General features: G+C 33.1%; 1 protein-coding gene across 1 annotated transcript; it reads right to left on the bottom strand.

Moving 5' to 3' along the window:
• Positions 1-5,219: 5,219 nt before the first annotated feature.
• On the bottom strand, positions 5,220-18,812 carry LOC122603189 (splicing factor 3B subunit 3). Its single transcript, XM_043775828.1, has 15 exons — positions 18,481-18,812; positions 17,831-17,965; positions 15,105-15,184; positions 14,916-15,002; positions 14,762-14,849; positions 14,493-14,647; positions 12,035-14,003; positions 11,048-11,358; positions 10,134-10,449; positions 9,584-9,730; positions 9,328-9,469; positions 8,199-8,275; positions 7,658-7,797; positions 6,594-6,702; positions 5,220-5,954 (listed from the first exon to the last, which is right to left on the bottom strand). Exons 1-15 carry the CDS (start codon positions 18,646-18,648, stop codon positions 5,754-5,756), a joined length of 4,125 nt encoding a protein of 1,374 aa, XP_043631763.1. The 5' UTR covers positions 18,649-18,812; the 3' UTR covers positions 5,220-5,753.
• Between the last annotated feature and the right edge of the window lie 1,900 nt (positions 18,813-20,712).

Here is a 20,712-nt window from a genome sequence, read left to right as displayed (position 1 = left end):
ACAACATGTTTTCCTCATTCCAGTGGACACTTAAAGAAGACACATAAAATCAAATTTTCTTTTTAGAGATCAACTAGTGATTAATCTGATACAGGGGAGTTTTACACGTTACAAAAACACATACAGAATCTGTCAGATTCTGTTTTCAATACTACCCATCAAAATTTTCATGCAATCTAACTAGAAACCCTCAATTTTCATTTATCAAAAACATCATCTTTTTTAAAATCCCTAAATTCATTCATTTCATGAACCCTAATTTTTGTATTATAACTAAAACTAGGTTAAAGAAATTCTTAGCTTGAAGAAAAGAGTTAAGATTGAGAATTAATGTCACAAATTTTCCTATGGGGGAATCTTATTCCGTAGGAATGTAAACCTTCCATCATTTGATGAAATCTCCATTCCTTGGAAATGGATGAAGAAATTTCATTCCTTTCGTCAATTGAATTTTCAAAAAATCAAAAACATTCCGTCAAATTTCATTCCGTCGAATTCCAATTCTTTTGAAAGATTCCAAAAACATTCTGTGAGCCAAACGCTCCCTGAATGTTAAGATGATGATTATTGTTATTATCAATAATAGAAGTAATTGATGTAATAGATATTGGAAGATTGAAGAAGACAATGGAAGAAATAAAAGATTGGAAAGTGAAAATTGAATAAGAAGTGTGTTAGTCACCATGGTATGTGGTTGGCACATTATTCTTGTGTCACACCCTAACCAAAACAAAAGGGGTATTATACCCGCTATCTATTAAGGTTTCAACTAAATTAATCTCGTATCTAAATCCAAAATACTATGAGATAATTTTAATGCTAAAATTACAATAAAGGTTTATATTTATTCGTCTTAAAATTTTGGGATGTTACCTAAACTATATTCGGTGTAGTGGTGGTAGCTATCGGCTAACTCATGAAAAAGAGAGCGGCGCCGTCGATTTTCGACGGTGGAGGGCAGCAGTAGTAGGGAAGGATTGGTGGGAGAAAGGCCACATAGTTTATTAAAAACCCATCAGCCTACTGTTCTATTCTATTAACTTTATTATTTGGTTTGTAAATAAATATATAAGTTTGAAGTTTTTTTTATGTATAAATAATTTTTTAATACATGTAGTTTCATTTATGTAAATCGTCATCACGGCATATCACACATTGTAAATTTTCACCGCCGCATTGCGCGGGCACTATGCTTGTTATTATTTATATGTTTTGGGATCATGTACTTAATACTTAATAAAAAAAAGTATTATATAAATTTGATGGTGTGTTTCTTTCACTAATACATTGAGTATTATTCTATAAATCAATAGGCCATGTCCTTTTTCACTTAAGCAACAAAAATGTCCCTGTCATAATGTGGTCCATAATATTATTATGTGGTCCATTTTATAAAGAGAAAATAGCCTAGATACCCCAAAACCATCTTCAATATATGAAAATACCCAACTTTTTTTAAATTCACCAAAAATACCCATAAAATCGCAAGACCGCAAGGAGAAGCTGCGGATCGCAGGGAATCCTTGCGATGCACAAGCAAGTCTTGCGATCCGCAAGCAAGGCTTGCGATTTTGACTTTTTTTGACTTATGAATAACATTTTTTGTGAGATTTTCTTGTACTTGTTAAGATAGCAATCAGATTTTTATGTACTTTTTTTTACTTATGAATTTACCAACAACCTTTCACCATAAACAACACCATAATTTTTTGTTTCTTTCAGTTTGCAAGGTAAAAGATATGTTTTTCTTAGCTAATAAGTATTTAGTATTTAATGCCGTTGCAAAAAGTGGCAAACCACGAGGACCAATTTTGTATTTACAATGTTGATAAACAACTACTAAAAAGATACAAGGGTTTTTGAAACAACAGTACCAACTACCAAAAACTCAGCCAAGTAATGACATGTACAAAGTTAAAACTTTCTTTTATCTCTAGTCAACTAAAAAACCTGTTTGCTCAAAAAGATTTATCATCGAGTTTCTGTAAGTTTCAAGCACAGAGCAACAAAATATTGACCAGTTTACACTTCTGACTCGAGTCCAGTAATAACGTGGTCCATTTTCTTGATAAAACCTGTTGAAATTACTATTTAATGAATTTTAATCTTAGCTTTGTTACTAGATTTATGTCTTTCAAGATTACCATGATCAAAGAAACACAAACAGGTAGCAAATTTCACTTGTTAAATAACAATTTTCCATAATGAAAACATAAAAACCGTCTCAGTTCTTAGTGACACACCAGTACCTAAGAAGACTCGGAGTTCAGCCTCAAACTTCCATCCTAACTCTACGTTTCAAACAAAACAAAATTAAATACTAAATACTTATTAGCTAAGAAAAACATACCTTTTACTTTGCAAATTGAAAAAAACAGTAAACTATGGTGTTGTTTATGGTGTAAGGTTGTTGGTAAATTCATAAGTAAAAAAAATACATAAAAATCCGATTGCTATCTTAACAAGTACAAGAAAATCTCAAAAAAAAATCTTATCCATAAGTCAAAAAAAGTCAAAATCGCAAGCCTTGCTTGCGGATCGCAAGGATTCCTTGCGATCCGCAAGCAAGGCTTGCGATCCACAACTCCTCCTTGCGGTCTTGCGATTTTATGGGTATTTTTGGTGAATTCGAAAAAAATTGGATATTTTCATATATTGAAGATGGTTTTTGGGTATCTAGGCTATTTTCTCTTTTATAAATGTTCATACTATCAATGTATACAATTTTATGTGGTCCAATGCTTATATAATATTATAATGTTTGATATAAGAAATAGCTATTTTTTGAAATATTATTGTTATCTTTTTTTTGCATAAATGAGGTGTTTGTCAAGCAAATTTGTGAAACTCGTAAGTCAACAAAGCATTTCTAGATCTAGTATGCTTGTGTTTGGGAAAACCGGAACTTGACTACGCCTACAATTCATTTTCTAAAACATGGACTACTCGTCGTATGGGGAGTCCTACAAATTTGCTTCACAAAAACGTTACTTCTTTGAAAAGGAAAGACCCACAACAAGCATAGTTACTACAACCCGCTCTTGGTTAGTTCTTATCAGTTTTGTCCATGTAGACTGTTTGAAATATTCAACACACACAAACAAAATAGTTTCTATGCCACAAATAATGTGCATTGAGTATCTTGCATTAAGACTGCAACGGAGTCACAATTTTACAGCTCAAAACAAGATTTTTTTAGGAATGTTTAGTGCTTATAATCAAATTCTATTATTAGATTTAGAAATCCTAACTGATTATCTTAGATACTATTACAGTTTATAATAGGACTTTTGTTTAAAGCATTTTGCTTATAATCAAATTCGATTATCAAAGATTTTTTTCCCTCTATCAAAGATAAATTCATATAAGAAAATTAGGCCCAAGTGCTTTTGTGCCAAAGAAAATTGGACCAGCCCTAGATATATATATAGACTACCTATCAAAGGAAATTGGGGCCCTCATTGATGGTTCCCATAAAACTAGTCAGCTTTTTTTTTTTTTTTAACATTATCCAAAAAAACAAGGGAGTAAAATATCAAAAGCCAACCAACAAAGGGCACTAAAGTCATTAAACACCAAGTCCTAAATCACACCATCTTCCCTATATATCACACACACTCACCTCTCATTCACCACACCCCACAAAACCTAACCGGCCGTCATCAAAAATATATTAACTGCTTAATAGAAAACAAAAAACTAACAGGATTAAAGCCCTCATTGATAGACATGTGACGCAATATTAAAACGACATGTGTCCTTTTAGTCATATTTATTAAAAAAAAATCTATTAAACTATTAATATATATAAATAAATTATTTATACTACATCTTTAATTTCTTAATTCTAATACAACTATTCCTGTTTTACTAAATGTTAGACGCCTTACGGGCTTTATTTATTAATATATATATATCATGTATGTATAGATTTAACTATAAGTTGTACATTGTATTTGAGTTCGACAGTTGAATTTAAGGTATTGTAGTAACTTCAATAATACTAATTTATTTATATTTTTGTGTGGTTGATTGCCTATTGAATAATATAAAATATATATGTTTAAAATATATATGTTTGTATTATATGTATGGTGTGTTTTGTATGAACATATATTAGCAATTTTATTTTTTTCTTTTCTTAAAGTTTAATCTAATATCTTCGTATTTGTTTCTATATGTTACAATTCTTCGTGTTTGTATGAACATAATGGCTAATACCGAATACACCATAGCTATTACCGATATGTTGGTAGATGATATTACTCTCGAAACGATTGATTATTCTATTTGTTCGTGTATAATTTAAACATGCATTCTTTTTCCAATCCATTGTTACCCTGAATAATTGAGATTATATTTACTGATCAAAATTTACATTACATATCGTTTATAACTATAATGTTAATGCTTAAAAATTTGTTATTACTTATACTATGTTGTGTTATTGTTATAGAATAAACGAATCCAAACAATTGTTAGGAAAGGAATTAGTCTCGGAAATTTAAGATAAGCTTTGCGAGGATACCACTTCCCTTATTGATGATTTTATGTTAGAAAAATTTCTAGATAACTTTCTTTCCCGTACAACATTAAAAAAAATTAATATTAACAAATTTGTTGGTCAACATATGGTTTTGATTTTGTCTTTTAAAGACATCTCAAAGAATAATCTACATGATAATCGAATTATAAGTATTTTAAAGTATCTTAAGATTCACATAAATAAGATCAATTAATATAAATATTTATTAGTCAACCGGCATCGCACACTGGTATCAGTACTAACAATTTATAATAGGACTTTTGTTTAAAACATTTTGCTTATAATCAAATTAGATTATCAAATAAAAAATAATTTTTACCTCTATCAAAGATAAATTGATATATTTCTTTCAAACCGAGCCTTATCATATCCTTAAGCCAAGCTCAAGCTGAAATTTAACATCTAAGCCAAACTTGAACTCAGCCCCTATAGAGCTCATTTCAATTATACTGCATTACCGCATATCAATTATCAAACAATAATGTAACACTCTTCGGTGAAAGTTTATAAAAATTAACTCTTTATCACTAAGCTTTTCTTCTTCTTAATAATAATTAATTGCTAACAGAAATTGATTTTATTTCACTGAGCTACAGAAATTGATTTTACTTCACTGAGCTACAGAAATTTACAATGTGGGTTACCCAATTAGGCTGGAAATACGAGACACCAATGAAAATCACCCTAAATTGCAGATGGAAGATACACCGCTTCAAGATTGAATCCTACACTGTATTTACAGTCTCGTCTCCAGGAGACAAGTATACTTGGCCTCAAAAATAAAAGGTGACGCCAATAAACTTACATATTACTACAAGTATATACTTTCTACTTTCTAGCTCTCATTCTATACAACAAAAGCTGAACCATAAAAGTGTCGTCAACACAATGCTTGTATACAATTGAAATTTAAGAAAAAAGAAAAGGTAAACCAGGAAAAGAGGCATTAAATGCCAAATTTATCTACACGTATATAAAGGTTGTTCTGTTTGATCAAAGATCCAATGCCACGTCAGCTTATTTGACTTGGGGTTCTATCAGGTACTTATGAGCACCAGAAACCACAAGAGTTCCATCAAGGGTTCACTCTGTTGCCAAAGTGGATGGTTGCTACATCACGGGTTCAGTGGGAAAAAAACACTCTTAGAGGTTCTGCCAGAACCACAATCGTTTGGAAGGTAATTAAGATGATAAGGCCCAGGGGGTTTCAGTTTAGAGCATAGTGAATGCGTTCAAGAAGTCGCACAACCTTATTAACGTTAATATATAAGAGTGGTGGCTTTGAGCTACTCGAAATGATGTTCTTATGAGGGGCTCGGGGTTGAGCAAGTATATCTTCCTGTTGGGTGTTAGTAAGCTCCAAAAACTGAGCTAGCATATCGCCGTCGAGAATCTTTGTCACACCTGCCTGCAAAGTTGATGACATAAACGAAAAATGACATTCCCTCATATATGGTACAAACATCAATGAAGTCAAGGCCAAAACAGTGCAATGCCTGTGTAAATACAGTGGCATGCTAGAAGGTACCACTGCAAGAAATCATAATCTAACTACTAAAACTATAGATATTGCAACAATTAAGATTAGATGTGGCAAAACAGATGGTTCAGGTCGGGTAAAAGTCTAAAACAGGTTCAGTGGGTCACTATTTGGTATGGGTTGTAACACGATGGGAAGGAGAAAATGTCAAAACAGATTCAGGTTCAGACAGGTACCTTTTTAATATGGGTAAAAACATGTGGTCGAAGTAGGATGACAGGAACACGTTTAGTCCTAAATTTTTAGCATTTCCTTTAATAGCATCAGTGCCTGGTATATGATTACAAAAGCTATTTTCCAGCAATCATCAAAATTTATGAACAAAATTATTTTAGCAGTTTCAATGTATTTAAAATAGATATTTGCCGACAATCAACCCATTTCTGTTTTAGCCAATGCTTCTAGTTAGACTCATTAGAGATAAAGCACAACCTAGCTCAATCCAAATCATAAGTTAGCAGATCGACAATGTCCCCTTCAATAATGATGATGACAAACTTGTCTTACCGAACTTTGACGACTGCGGAATTCGTTATGATCATTCCCAAGAATAGGAGCCGTCAACGGATGAACTGCCATCCTACATTGTACCTCTTCCAAAAGCTCATACTCATCCCTGAGAGATAACAGTCATCTACTAATGTAAGATATTAAACACCACAGAATGCAGATATGAATTTCTAAAGTAATTAAAATGCGACTAATGTAATATGCACATGGCTACACACCTAATGAGCAAAAATATGGCCAATAAACAAGTTCTTTTCAGGCGTTATCCAGAAAAATCAGATTCGGATCATAGAGAGGACATCTTTTGATCCAGGTCAAACTATTCAGAGACACACTTAAGATCATAACAAGCAAAGGTTAAGAACTCAACCGGTCAGTTAGGTTGGGTAACAGACAACTTTTAGTATGGGCCAAAATGCCAAATAAGGTTGGACCGACCCACAAACATTTCCATTATTTCATAATAAAAGAAATAATTGAGTTATATATGATTACAAGAATAATGTAGCCTTTAGCCCTTTATTATCAAATTAATCTTGAAGATCTTTTGCATTTGTATACATAGTGTAAACCATTTGATTCACCTCTCATTTTAATATGTTTCCATTTTAGTTTATCTTTAGCTTAACCCCTTGAACTTATTAAAAGAGAAAACATATCCCAAACCGACCCATTTGAATATATGTGGGTTAAAACTACCCTCTGATTAATCGTACAAGTCTTATTTTCAAACTAGTGCATTAAAATGTTTATGATATAGAGCTGCATATTCCATTTCAGGAGCTAAATTAATTTATTATTAAGTGACCATGTACAAGTTGAAGCACCAGAACCATAACCCATCATATGTCATAGACTAGGAATCAGAGGAAACATACAGCATACATAAGGTGACGAGGTTTTTACTACATCCTTGATATCTTACTTATTCGGTTTTGGTTGTCTTGGTTATCAAAGTAGGAGTTTAACTCCCAGAATCTCCCAACATTCAAATTACTAACTACATACAGAAGTGTACTTTGCTCAAATCTCCATCAGAAAAGAACATAATGAATTCATACCTTGATATAGGAAGAAAGATTATTATGCTTCCTAACAATGTGCTTGCCACAATACTACTGTGTGATAAATCCAAAATTGAACTAGCAATGTCGCATTCCCTCATTTCATCATCAGCCAGAACTTTGTAAGAAAATGAACCCTAGAAAATTAGCATAAAAGGAGACTACAAGTCATTAGATACAACATAAAGAGGAAAGATAATTCAACCATAAACAAACCAATGGAGTATCTACTCAGCTCAATGAAGTAGATGACAACAGAAACACAGTTTTTTTATACAGAGCCTTGACCAAGGGCATAGACAACTAATATATGATAGTTTGCAAAAATTGGATGGTTCTAGAGAAATTGTAAAAATGTGAGTTCAAATGATTAAGCATGTGACAACTTCTGTCAAAAACATTGTATCTTTTTGTTTTTGTATTATCACATGATTTGAGGTTAATCGCATCATGAATCCAACAAAAATAACAAACAAATGTGAGATTGTCATTTTCAAGTGCACTAATCTTAAACTATCTAAGAGGACAATAAACTTGCCTTTCTGATACTTATTGCAACCTCACCCATATAGAAGGATGAACAAATCTTCAGATTACATTCTGGACTTGCATTGTCTGTATCACATATAAAGAAACCATATAAAAATATCAAAAATAATATACTGATAAGAAAAATGGAGGTGATCAACATACAACTGCATCCACCTAGGAAGAATAGGAGCTACTCGGTAGTAAAACCCAATTAAATTTACACACTGACAAAAGAGGTGGATGGTTTTATATATACGTCAAAACTAGAAACTTTCGCGCAGGTTGAAATGAGTCAGGTGGGGTTCATCAATACATTATGTGTCCAACATATCTTCAATAATAAAACGTTCAAAAACATTTTATGCATTAATTACACAATCGGCAACTTTCAACCCATTTGACCCTTTTCCTTTTAAGCCAACTTTTTGTACATGTTATAGTAAAAGGAAAAAAAAAACAATCCGGATAGACCTATTTAAGTGTTATTGGGTTGAAATCGCCACCTCCAATATCTTAATATAATTAAGGAAAAAGCTTCTTAGAAAAAAAAACACTTTAAATTAACCAACAAGATTCTTATATGTTAAATCAATTTAGTCCTTTCTTATTCAATCAACTTAATCAACCAATTTAATATATATCAAAACATATTCTTTAACCAATTTACCAAAAAAATATTCTTTAACTATTGATAACCCTTATTTCCCAAACAAATAACAATGTCAAATATTCATTTAATATATATCAAAACATAACATTCCCTTAACGAAAAAATTTCCCACTATTTAACTAAAAAATTCTCAAATTTATTTTTCAAAACACAGATAATAACCACTTTATTTCCATTAAATATTGAAACAATTTTCAGCATATTCATGCAATACAAGTATATAGAAATTGTGAAACTAACATAACATATCGAACACTAACAAATGTAACGAGCAACGATATAATGTCTTATGTGTCCTGATATTAAGGATTTGTATGTAATGTTTTATACATAAAAAAAACAAAATTTAAATAATACTTATTAGTCCTTCAAATATTTTTAAATCATTACCATACACCGCCTGTGTATCCACACTGGTCCAGAGACTAGTTACAAGATTATGATATAATGTATATGAAAAGCTCACCGCTTGAGTGATGCGAACTGGACAAAATTGCAATGCTCCCCTTACGATCCGACACTACAGCTGTATCAATATTCATAAGAAGGCAATCCGCAACCAACCTCTGGACAGGGTCACTGTATAGTTGGTCCACCTTCTTAAGATCCTGTAACAAATGATCCATTTTTTAAAATCTCATACCTGTGCATAGTCTATGTTCTATTTAAAACTGGCATTATAATACAAAGCAAATAATTAAAACCAACACTGACTTACAAACCTCATAATATGCGTAGAAAAGAATACCATCACGACAATCACCAACAGCAATAGTAGTAAAGTGAGTGGTCAAAGTCATGATCATATATCGTGTCCTTCCAACAGCCAATCTTTTGACCCTATCATTCTGGAAACTGCAGACGTAAAACTGGAAGAATAGAAGAAAAACATAAGTAAATAAGAGGTGGGAATTTATATCCGTATACTTATTAATTAAAAATAGGTCGATTCCGGTTATGTTTCATTTATTATATAGATGGGTAAAATCAGCTTAAACAGAAACGGGTTGAAAGTCGCCCAAAGTGGTACGTCAATGCATAAAACTTAAAACTTCAATACTCCAATTTATTCATAAAATTATGACAATCTGTTTCAGGGCAACACAGCCAATGGCTCATAATCGAACTACCCTTTACAACCTTGACCCATTTTATACCCATCATCTAAAGCTATTGCCAGCTCTAAAATGCAACTGTTGTCAAGGGCTTCAATTTCATAGCCGAAAGTTTAGAGCAGTACCAGCAGAGAAAAAATAGAAGAAAAAAGCTTACAGAACTTCCAGCAGAGGCCAAGAAATAGCAGTCAAGATATGGACAGACAGCAAGTACTATCCCACGCATATTGGTTGAATACTCTAATCTTAAGTTCCATGCTTCAGTTTCGTCAAGCTTAATCCCATCATAACTATTATCATCCGGGCTGCTGCAAAGACTACTGCTTGAGAGTTGCTCTGCTCCATAGCCACTAATTTCACGAAAAGGTGAAGTTCGTTGAGATGACGAGCCGGCTTTTGAATAGAACGTCATTGAACCACTATCCGAGTTTTGTTTGTGCTCGAGACGAAGGACTAATAATCTGCCTCTTGTGCTGTTAACAGATTAATGAAGCCAAAAAAAATACGAAGAAATAAAAAACTGGGATACATTGTTATTTACAAGTACAAGAACCTCTTAATATCATGATTCACACAGAGGTAATATAGAACGACCAAGTACACTATGAATGGGGAACTATATCAGCCCATGATATTAGAAACTTGGTCTGGAGTGACAAGAATCATCTTTCATACGCTTAGATATCAATGTAAGACTTGCCTTTTTGACTAGCTAAATGGTCAATGGAATAGTTTAGGAGAAAATGAAGAAGAAATAATAGGTCGTCCAACATAAATTTTTTGGGCTTCCGAGACATTTATGAAAGTAAAAAACAAAAATCAAACAAACACTCTTTCACCAAATTTCTTATTAAAAAATGTAGGGGATTGTTTGCAATAAAAAAGCCAAGTATGAGTGAATGATGATGGTCTCAAAAAGAAGAAAATCGAAAAAGAGAGGCTTCATATCCATCAAAATCTTTAAAAGATTAACTAATATTGGAAACATGAAAGCAACAGCAAAACTAGGACAGAATCATAACAGTAATTTGATTGTATATCAGAAGTCAGGAATAAAAAAGCTATACCAACCTTTCAGCTTCACCACTGGGCATAATAGCAGGACCAGCAGAAAGACTAGTACCTACCACCAATACTTGTTCACTTCCCGCCCTTAATAACTCCATACACTTCCCTGTTTCCCCAGGATCAAACTTAAACGACGATAAGATAGAACCACTCAGGGGGTCTACACAACAAATATCTGATGAACACGTGTCATCACTCAGATCCGTCCTCAAAACCAGCAACAATCTGCTTTCAGTATGAAATAGAACCTTTCGTGGCGTGCCTCCAAGGTGGAACTTCTGGACATTCAGCCTCTTGCTGTGCACCATCTCCACCTATAACGCCATGTAAGATTACCATGATATGAGGTTGAGAAAAGAGGGAATTTGTATGAATGATATAATTCAAGACAACAATAATATTACAACACAAAAACAAATTATGGTATACCATTTCTTTTATAGGTAGTATGTTAAACATAAGCATGTGAGCAATTTGGTGCGTCGCCTCATAACATGAAACACAAGTTTTTAGAGGGTGTCTGGAATTGCATGATGTAAATAATTATTTATTACAGCAAGTCTCAATGCACAGTTTTGGATGCCATGATAAACATATTATGTTTCTGATTATTGCCAAATAAGCAATTGTGTGTAATCCATTCTTCTCAGTCACAATAAAACTGAATATCAAATGGTAAAACAGATTACTTACTTGCAATTTCCCATAACCGACTTAAAAGATTAACCCCGTTTCACCAAGCATCTCTAATCTTTTCATAAAAATATCCTTTTCGGACATACTCTATTAAATTTATAATTAATCAAAATGTTCCAAGCACTCAAACATCCGATTACATGATTGATTATAATTTCAAAAAACAAAAACACATCCTAACACTACTTACTACAGCCTGTTTATTTATTCTTCCAAATTATCTTATTCTCTTGTTATCTATTACTTGCCACCCCTTAATTTAAATGAATTAGTGTTTCAATTCTATGTCCTTACCAGATGGAGACTATTTTCAGAGACAAACAAAATTCCATTGGGACATTCGCTCGAACAAACAGGAGTTGCATGTGTGGATGCTTGGAAAGAAATAGAAGTGTATGAGAGACTGTGCCTTGCAGTATGTAATAGCCAAGGCCGATCACTTAAAGCAATTATATCAGCATCCGGGAGATCATTGAGTGGAACTAAAAAGGCCGGTGTGATACCAATTCGACGAATTGAAATAACCTGAAGACTAACTGGGTGGTTGCCTTTTGTCATCTCAGAAACAACAGACGTATACATAGATGAGGTGCTATCCGGTGAGGTCAATGTTAATGACTTAACAGATCTTACATATGGTAATGATTTTAAAGATTCTAACGATGAACTTGGCCACTCGAATCTGAGTAGCATACCGTTCCTCAACCCTGAAATGATATAAAGTCGGTCAACTTTTACAAGCCTTACATCTTGAGGTACCGCACCACTAACTTCTGTTCCAATACCATTTGTAAATGAAATGGCTCCAATTGCAAGAGATCTTATGCCTTCATCAGGTGAAAAAGATAGCACCTCCACCGAAGGCCTATGGGTCCCAACAACAAATGTGTTTCCAATTTCAACCCCATTGGTAAGATCAATCTTATTAGACTTCAATGCGTCTCCTACAACAGGTTTTTGGGGAATGGAAATGCACGACAACTCATACTCCAATCCAACCTTATGTATCTGATAAACTTTACATTGATAATCTGCCACGCGTTTCACACCAAGAACAAATAAATAGCACGGATTTGAGGTCGCCACAACTATAAACTTAGGTCCTACAGCCCCGAGACTAAAAGTCATATTATCGGGAGACCAAGATGTGCAATTTGGAGACGTGAAGGGGATACCATCTGGGTGAGCTGCAACCGTGGGTAAAGCAACACACACGGCAGTCTGGTGGATCTGAGCCAGCACCCCATCATCAATAACACCGCACGCCAAAGTGCACACATCAGGTCGGTATCCAACTGAATCAGTTACATCGGTGAAGCTTACACCAACTGAAAGCACCCGTGTTTCTTCTACAAACGATAGCACGAGAAAAGAATGGTAACAATCCACTAATTTCATTTTAACAGCCCAGGTACCCGTGACCCCTTGATAAACAGGGGCCGTTTTTAATAACTTCTCTAAACTGATACCATTTCGAATAACCCGTAGTGACCCTTCAGGAGCCATCCCACAACAAGCAAACATTTGATCATGTTTTTCATCATGGAAATCCACGAGTGACATATCCAAGATTGGTGAAATATTTTGGACCGGGCTCTTGTATTGTAGCTTTCCATCTTCAATTTTTAATACCACCCCATCACCCATATCAGAGAGTGCAGTCAAAAATCCATTTTCAGCCCATAAAAGCTCTTTCAATGGTAAACCTTTATAGAGACAATCAGACAGGTTGACCTTTAGACCAGTGGAATCGTAAAAAATTTCAATCATAAAAAGCTCCCCGGTATCCACACAAAAGATCATTCTCGGGTTTTCAACCTTCCCCGGTTCCCAACACCATGAGCACACACGGGTGGATGTTGATTTTGATGAATAACCATTATCATCATCTATACTCATAGGATCGTCATCCTTAATTATGTCTTTAAGCTCCAAAAGAGCAGATGCAGCCACATTGCAGATATTACCTTCTTCGTAAACATCATTCGCTCGGTATGATTCATCAATGAAGTTATGGTAATCTACCACCGAGGGCAAAACATTAAGGCTTGTTCTATATACACATAAAGGGTTGTGGGCATCCCTAAGATCCATTAGAAGAGCGTCACTAACCCTAAAGAGAAATGCGAATCCATAAGAATTGGGAACTTCAGCTATATCATGTGCTAGTGGTCCAAGCTCAGCATATTGGGAAAGTACATGGATAAAATTGTCCCTAGTGTTCCACTCTAGTAACAAAAGCTCGTTAAGGAGTGATCCCTTTCTGCAAAACATATACCGATTGTAATTTGTTGTTAGGGAAAAGATAATTGTCAAAGTAACGAATAAGAAATTGAGGGGTGTTTGGATGTACAATCTGAAAGTAACTATGTGGCATTAAACTATCAAAATCAAGAAGTTAGCTGTAATCAAACATGAAACATGTTGTGGAAGATTGGTTTGTATGTGTTTTTGTTATTTGAATTAGCATTAATTTGATGATCATCTATTCAAGAGTTTGATTAACTCTGGTTATCCAAAAAGTCAACAGATAACATGACTAAAAAAACATAAATGTTATATTTAGATCATCAATATTGTTCCAGTTAATAACTAAAAGATGATCATGATTCATAACCACGATTTAGTTATCCAAACTTTTAAAGCTGACAAGACAATCGGTTGGAAAACGCAAATCCAAACACACTGAACATTAGTTATATTACTAAATCTGGTTAACAAGTCCCAATGAAGATGCAATGCATTGGCATACCTATTTAGAAGAATGGCTAACACAGGGTTTTGCTCCTTACATGGCTGACTCATATCCTTCGAGATAAAGCACATGCTCCATATAGTACCATGGATACTAGTAAGTCCAGTATTTGTACTTGTATTATTTTCAATATCAGAAGGGCAAAATATTTTCTGCAGCAAGAGAATAGACAAGCATCTTAAATCTCGATCAACAAGGTAAGAGTCAGTCTTCTTTTCTAACTACTGTGATATTAAGAACCAGAATAATACCGGAAACACACTAACCTTGTCAATAATATCAGCACCTACGGAACTAGAAACTGAAAATAGAGCCAGATGGTCCTCATAAGCACTACTAGCGATGAAACAGCCACTGAATAAAAATCAAACCCGTTATATTCAGCCCTTGCAAACCAAATCAACTAAAATACCAACTTACTTTGAATCAACAGCCAGCATTCTACCAATATAATGCCTGAGGTTTCCAGGTGAGCTAGATAGTTGAACATAAGTCAAAGGGAAGAATCTAAGCAAACAAATGAGAGCACATGTGTCACATGAAAATAGTAGATAGCAGCAAAATGACATGTAAAATGCATCTCTTCATGATCATCACAAGAAACAAAACCTGTGCATTTCATTCGAAAATGCAAGAACCGAGAGCTTTCCAGAATCTGAAGTAACAAGCAAAAGATCATTTCCTTGTACCTACAACAATGTAAAAGCAGGGAACATTGAGCAAAACTGTTGTGCTTCACCAGATTATCAAATGCAAGGTTTTGTTCGAGCTTATTGTCACAGGGTAGCAGTAGCAAGATGGAAAGGTTTAATAAATCAAAGTTGAGTCAACCAAGTAACATGAATACCCAGAGTGAACAATCGGCATAACTAACATGAATATATGAAGTAAATAGCCAGTCATATTTGGCACAGGAATTATTAACAATTTAATAGAGCATATATTAATTGTTTTTGTTTTCCTTCGGATAATTTACATGTTTTTGGTTTATAATGTTCTCACTTTTCAATTTCGAGTCAACATTAAGTTTGGCGTAGAATACATCTAACACCATATAGTTAACAATCTAGCAGAGTATAAGTTTACCAATCTGTAACTGTAAGGGACATTGATGATGCTTATTTATGTTTATTGTGTTGGTTATTTTTGAGGTGAAAACTTGAATACATAAAGTAATTATAATGTGCCTAAACCGGTTACGGAAAAACCAAAAAAAGAAATATTAAATGTGAAAAAAATGGAAAAAAAATAATATAGCAATCCACTCCATTGTAAGTGAAAACCTGACAACCTAACGATTGAACTGTGATGAAACAGCACCGTTTCTATTACTAAGAAACCAAACTTTACGGTAAGTCTCAGCTTTAACCAAAAAACGACCCAAACCAAGCTCACGTTACAAAAATATCTAATAAAATCAGTAAAAATCTTATTTTAAACAATAAAAACATGGTTACAAAATTTGATCATCTATTTTTAGTATAAACATCAAGCATTTAAAGAACACTTTGAACGATTTTGACCCGTTCACCAGTTACTAAAGTAGAGGAAAAACATTATAATTTTACTCTCCTTATGGATTGATGTAGATCTACGTACAAAGGCTAAATAAGCTGATATTGGTATTTTGTAGCCTCACAACTTTATGTTTGGAACCAACCAGATAAAATCTATCCCTAGCCTTGTTTACATTTACAACAACAAAATAATCAAAACAGTTATCAGCCTTAGTTAGTATTTAAAATCCCTGTAGATCGTGGCAGATTGACAATCCATTTATTCTAAATATTACACAGTTTCCTTTTAAGCCATGTTTGTTATACAGTAAAACCTCTATAAATTAATAATGTTGGGACGAAGCTTTTTTATTAATTTAACGAGATATTATTATATCGGTAAATTAATAAATTATTATTGTAAAGAGGTTCATATATGACCTTCAAAGTTTCCATGTGCAATTTACATTCATACATTAAATGAACTTGTTAAGTTCATCATTTTAAATTAAAGATAGTTCAATGTACATAATTTTAAATTGATCACTATAAAATGTCGAATGATAGCTTTTAAAATCACATCAACTATTACTTCTAAACTAAAAAGTGTTAAAAAAACAACCATGACCAATCAACAATGTAAACTGTTATGCGAGTATAAGAGAGATCACCAAAAATGCACTCAGCAAGATATGGCACAGTGGGACTAATATCTCTTAGTCAAGGAACAATATCAAACACTCTTTGGGTATCATCAGGGTTCTTATCAAAACTTTCCATGTCCAATTTTCATTCTTTACTAGACAATATTAGAATTTTGGAATATTTATAGAATTATTAATTTATAGTTTCAATGGGACTAATATATCTACACTTGGGTTTTAGTAAAAATTATTATGTTATTATTTTATCGATTGGGGTCCAAATTTGTACTGGTCCCAAGTTGGGACCAGACAAATTATTAGTTTTATCAAGGTTATTTTATCGAGTATTAATTTATAGAGGTTCTACTGTATACCAGATTTACTCACTAAAATTGTGGCATAATTCAAATCAACAATGTAAATTACTCGAAATTGCCACCTCATAAAAACCCAATAAGCTTTACAAACTTATACATTAGAGTTCTCCGTAATACTCCATTGTATACTCTATCATGCAACTCCTGTAAAAATCTTTTAGAATTAGATAGAGGTGCATATATTTCTACATTCGAAATATGACCTAAAACATCACGCAATTAGAATGTCTACAAGAAACTTAGGGGCTGTTTGGTTCAAAGATTTCAATGGACTTCATGGAAACGAATTTGGATTTTCCTCTTTGTCATGTTAGATTAACATAAGATATCACAAATTCCTTTCCATCATATTCCATTGAAATCTTTAAACCAAATGGTACCTTATTGTCATGAATTCCAAGATACGAGTGAGGTTGGCCACGTACGTGCCTCAAAAAGGCACAACACTAGATCTAATAAGCATTGACGAAAAATGACAACTTAGATTATCTAGTATACGTCACACTTCGTCCGGAACTATCTTGATATCAAATGGAATCTCAAAGTTTCTATAGCAGGAGGTACAAGTTAAAAGCATGACATAACTAAAATATTTTTAGTCCTTGAGAAACAGCACATCCCCCAATGGGCCAAATCTTAAAAATTAACCGTGGTTGTCGTCATCATTCCACGCAACCACTTCCTCAAACATTTCAGTAATGACTTAACAGAACTCCAAACAGCCGTTCATTAAAGCATAAAAAGTAACACTTATGCTCTCGGCAGCGTTGCCATACAAAATTAGAATTAAATCAAATAGAGTGCAACTTCACAAGTACCTGAGGGGTTGCAGCATGCGCCCTCTTATTCCATGGAAGGATAGCAATATCTTTAATAGTTCCAAATACCGATTGCTCACATATAGACTGCAGTACTCCATAATCATCGATCATTACCAACTCTATCGATGTTTCCTGCATCCAAACAACATAACATATCACTATACTGCAATACCACATATATGCATATACATAAGGTTAACCCTACTTTAAGTGAGAACTTTTGAATTACGCCGTTCACATTCAAGAAGGTTTATATCATACAAAAGAGCTATAATCTAGGGAAAAAAAATAATGAAATTAGCTTTTATTCACATGTAACGAAATTAATTCACATGCTTTACAACTATTTCTTTTATTATTCTCATTTGATCTCCTTCACTTCTTACACGTGAACAAACTTTATAACATGCGATATAACACGTATTTAGATTAAAAGTTGTCAAATTATTCGTTCTCGAATGAACCTTTCACTACATATAGAAATTTGGATTAGAGGCAAAATGATAAAGTAGACATAAGTGTCATATATATTATATACATATATATATATAACTTTATATCACTTTCCTAACACTAATTACATATATATATATATATACAAAAAACATTAAAAAAATTGATTTGGAGAAACAGAATAGAAAAAAGACCTTGCCGAAAACGATGTCGTAAGAGGAAGGCGATCGGAAGTGAGCGTAAAGGACATGAAGAACAGCGCTTCCTTTAAGAACACATTTAGCTAGATAATGAGCACCACCGCCACTGCCCAGTGATCTGTTCCGATTCGCCGACGATGATTCTTCTTCTGAAACCGCCATAACCACCGCACCTCGGTGGAGGAAGAAGATAAATAACTAAATTAGTTAGGGTTAGTAATTTAAATTATTTATTATTAAATTAAAATCACTATATAGTGAATTTATTTATTTGTTGAGGTAATAATTTTTTATTTATTATTGGAATAAACATGTAATAAGGTGTGCATATGTGTGTGTGTGTATGTACGTATGTATTATAATAATTGTATTGTATATGTATGTAATTTTGATAGATTGGAGGGGGAGGGGGAGCGAGACAGGATGGATTGATGCAACTAGTGACATGTATATACGTATGAAAACTGACTAATTTATTCAAATTTTTATTTTTAAATTGTAGTTTTTTACGAGTATTTTTTTTTTAATAATAAAAGGTTTCGTTAATATTTTAGATTCTAAATATTCTATTTTTTTTTATTGTCTAACTTTAGAAAATTGATTTAAAGTATAAAAATTATGTATTCCGATTTTTTTTAATATTGAACTTGTTTAATAAACATATCATTTTGGTTAATGTATGATAATCATTAATCGCAAACCTACTTCAACTAAGGCAATCATCACAAATATCTTCCATCATCAAACTCTACATTTTTTTCTACTTTAATATGTATTCTCTTATTATACTATTTTCTCTATTTTGTTTGTACCATTTATTTGTTTGCCAATTTGATGTAGGTTTTTTTGACATATTTGGTAAAGTAGTGTTTAAAGATGTGAATGTGTTGTATGATGATAAATGATTTAATGATTACTGACATAATTAAATTTACGGTCATTCTTACCCACCACATAACAACGCATAACCTAGTGAGTAAAATGTAAAAGTATAAAATTAATTTTGTTCAAATCTTAGCCAGAAATAAACCGAGACACTCCGGCACCCAAAGAGGAATTTGAAGTTCAGTTACACCTTAAAAACATTTGCACATATTTTCCCAAAATGGGAAAGATAAATATAGGTTTCCAAAAGAACACATATATCGAGTTTGTTTTCCATTACCAACGGTTGAACCTCCATTTGTTTTTACAATATAGATAAACATTGTTTTACTTTCTTCGTAGGCTACAACTATACGTAAAGATGAAGATATGTAGACGTGGAATAAAAAGCCATGTTGCAAGAATAACGGAAGTGGTAACAGTTGTTGACCTTACTGAGAAAAGGTTTTGCAAGATGACAATTGATTCTCCAAAAGGGAGTCAAACATCTGAAGAATAAGATTTTTATAAAATCTTATATATGATTTGATAACTTTAAAATTTTTAAAATTGCAAAGAGATAAAGATGAGTTGTATAACCCTTAACCAAAACCTGCAAGAGAAGTCAAAAGGGGACCAAATTTAATCAAGAGTCTTTGACATTAAAGTTAACTCATTTCAAGTTTCTTGTAACAAGAAAAGTGTATGTTAATATCTTAGCTGAAAATGAAAAAGCATGAAAGTAGTAAAGGAATAAGACACCATCTACCAGTATTTTCATTTGAGTTGGACAACATTAGGCGCTTAGAAACCGAACAAAGTGAGCCTAAGTTTTGGGCTTGCCTCGGTCGACATCCTGGTGATGACCAAAATGAAAGGAGAACCATGTATATACCATCAAACTTGCAAATGAGATTGCTGTGAATTCATTACATAAACTTGTATATACCAAAATGAAAGAGGAACTATGTATAAACTTGCAAATGAGATTGTTGTGAATTCATTATATACCATCAAAGTAAAGAAGTTGCCAAAGTAGAAGATATACCGTGTACGAGGTGAACGTGTCGATTAGCATGAGCAAACTCGGCCACAAGAGGTGTCCAGGGAGAATTGAGTACAACCATTGACGCAAACCATTACATAAACACTCTTTCATTAACATGAAACAACTTTATTTCTTTTATTTTTAAGTTTAAATTTACAAACAATTATTTAATAAGGGTAGCAATAACTTCATCGTATCATTTTTATGCATATTTATTTATTAACCATCAACGATTAATGATTTGTAAAAAAGGATAGACAAGGTGTTGGACGCTTGCGCAAAAAAAAATTTATATCTTCTTTAGTAAATTAACC

This window comes from Erigeron canadensis, chromosome 6 (assembly GCF_010389155.1).
Source record: "Erigeron canadensis isolate Cc75 chromosome 6, C_canadensis_v1, whole genome shotgun sequence".
In the NCBI taxonomy this organism is placed as follows: domain Eukaryota; kingdom Viridiplantae; phylum Streptophyta; class Magnoliopsida; order Asterales; family Asteraceae; genus Erigeron; species Erigeron canadensis.
The sequence above is the reverse complement of the archived record's forward strand: the minus strand, read 5'-3'. Positions and strand labels throughout refer to the sequence as shown.

What these genes read in the sequence shown, in the direction of transcription:
- LOC122603189 (XM_043775828.1), bottom strand. Translation starts at nt 18,648, where the DNA reads ATGGCGGTTTCAGAAGAAGAATCATCGTCGGCGAATCGGAACAGATCA. An exon ending in ACGACATCGTTTTCGGCAAG is followed by an intron (nt 17,966 to 18,480) that starts GTCTTTTTTCTA and finishes GTTTGGATGCAG; the next exon opens with GAAACATCGATAGAGTTGGT. An exon ending in CCCAGTGGTGAAGCTGAAAG is followed by an intron (nt 10,450 to 11,047) that starts GTTGGTATAGCT and finishes ATCTGTTAACAG; the next exon opens with CACAAGAGGCAGATTATTAG.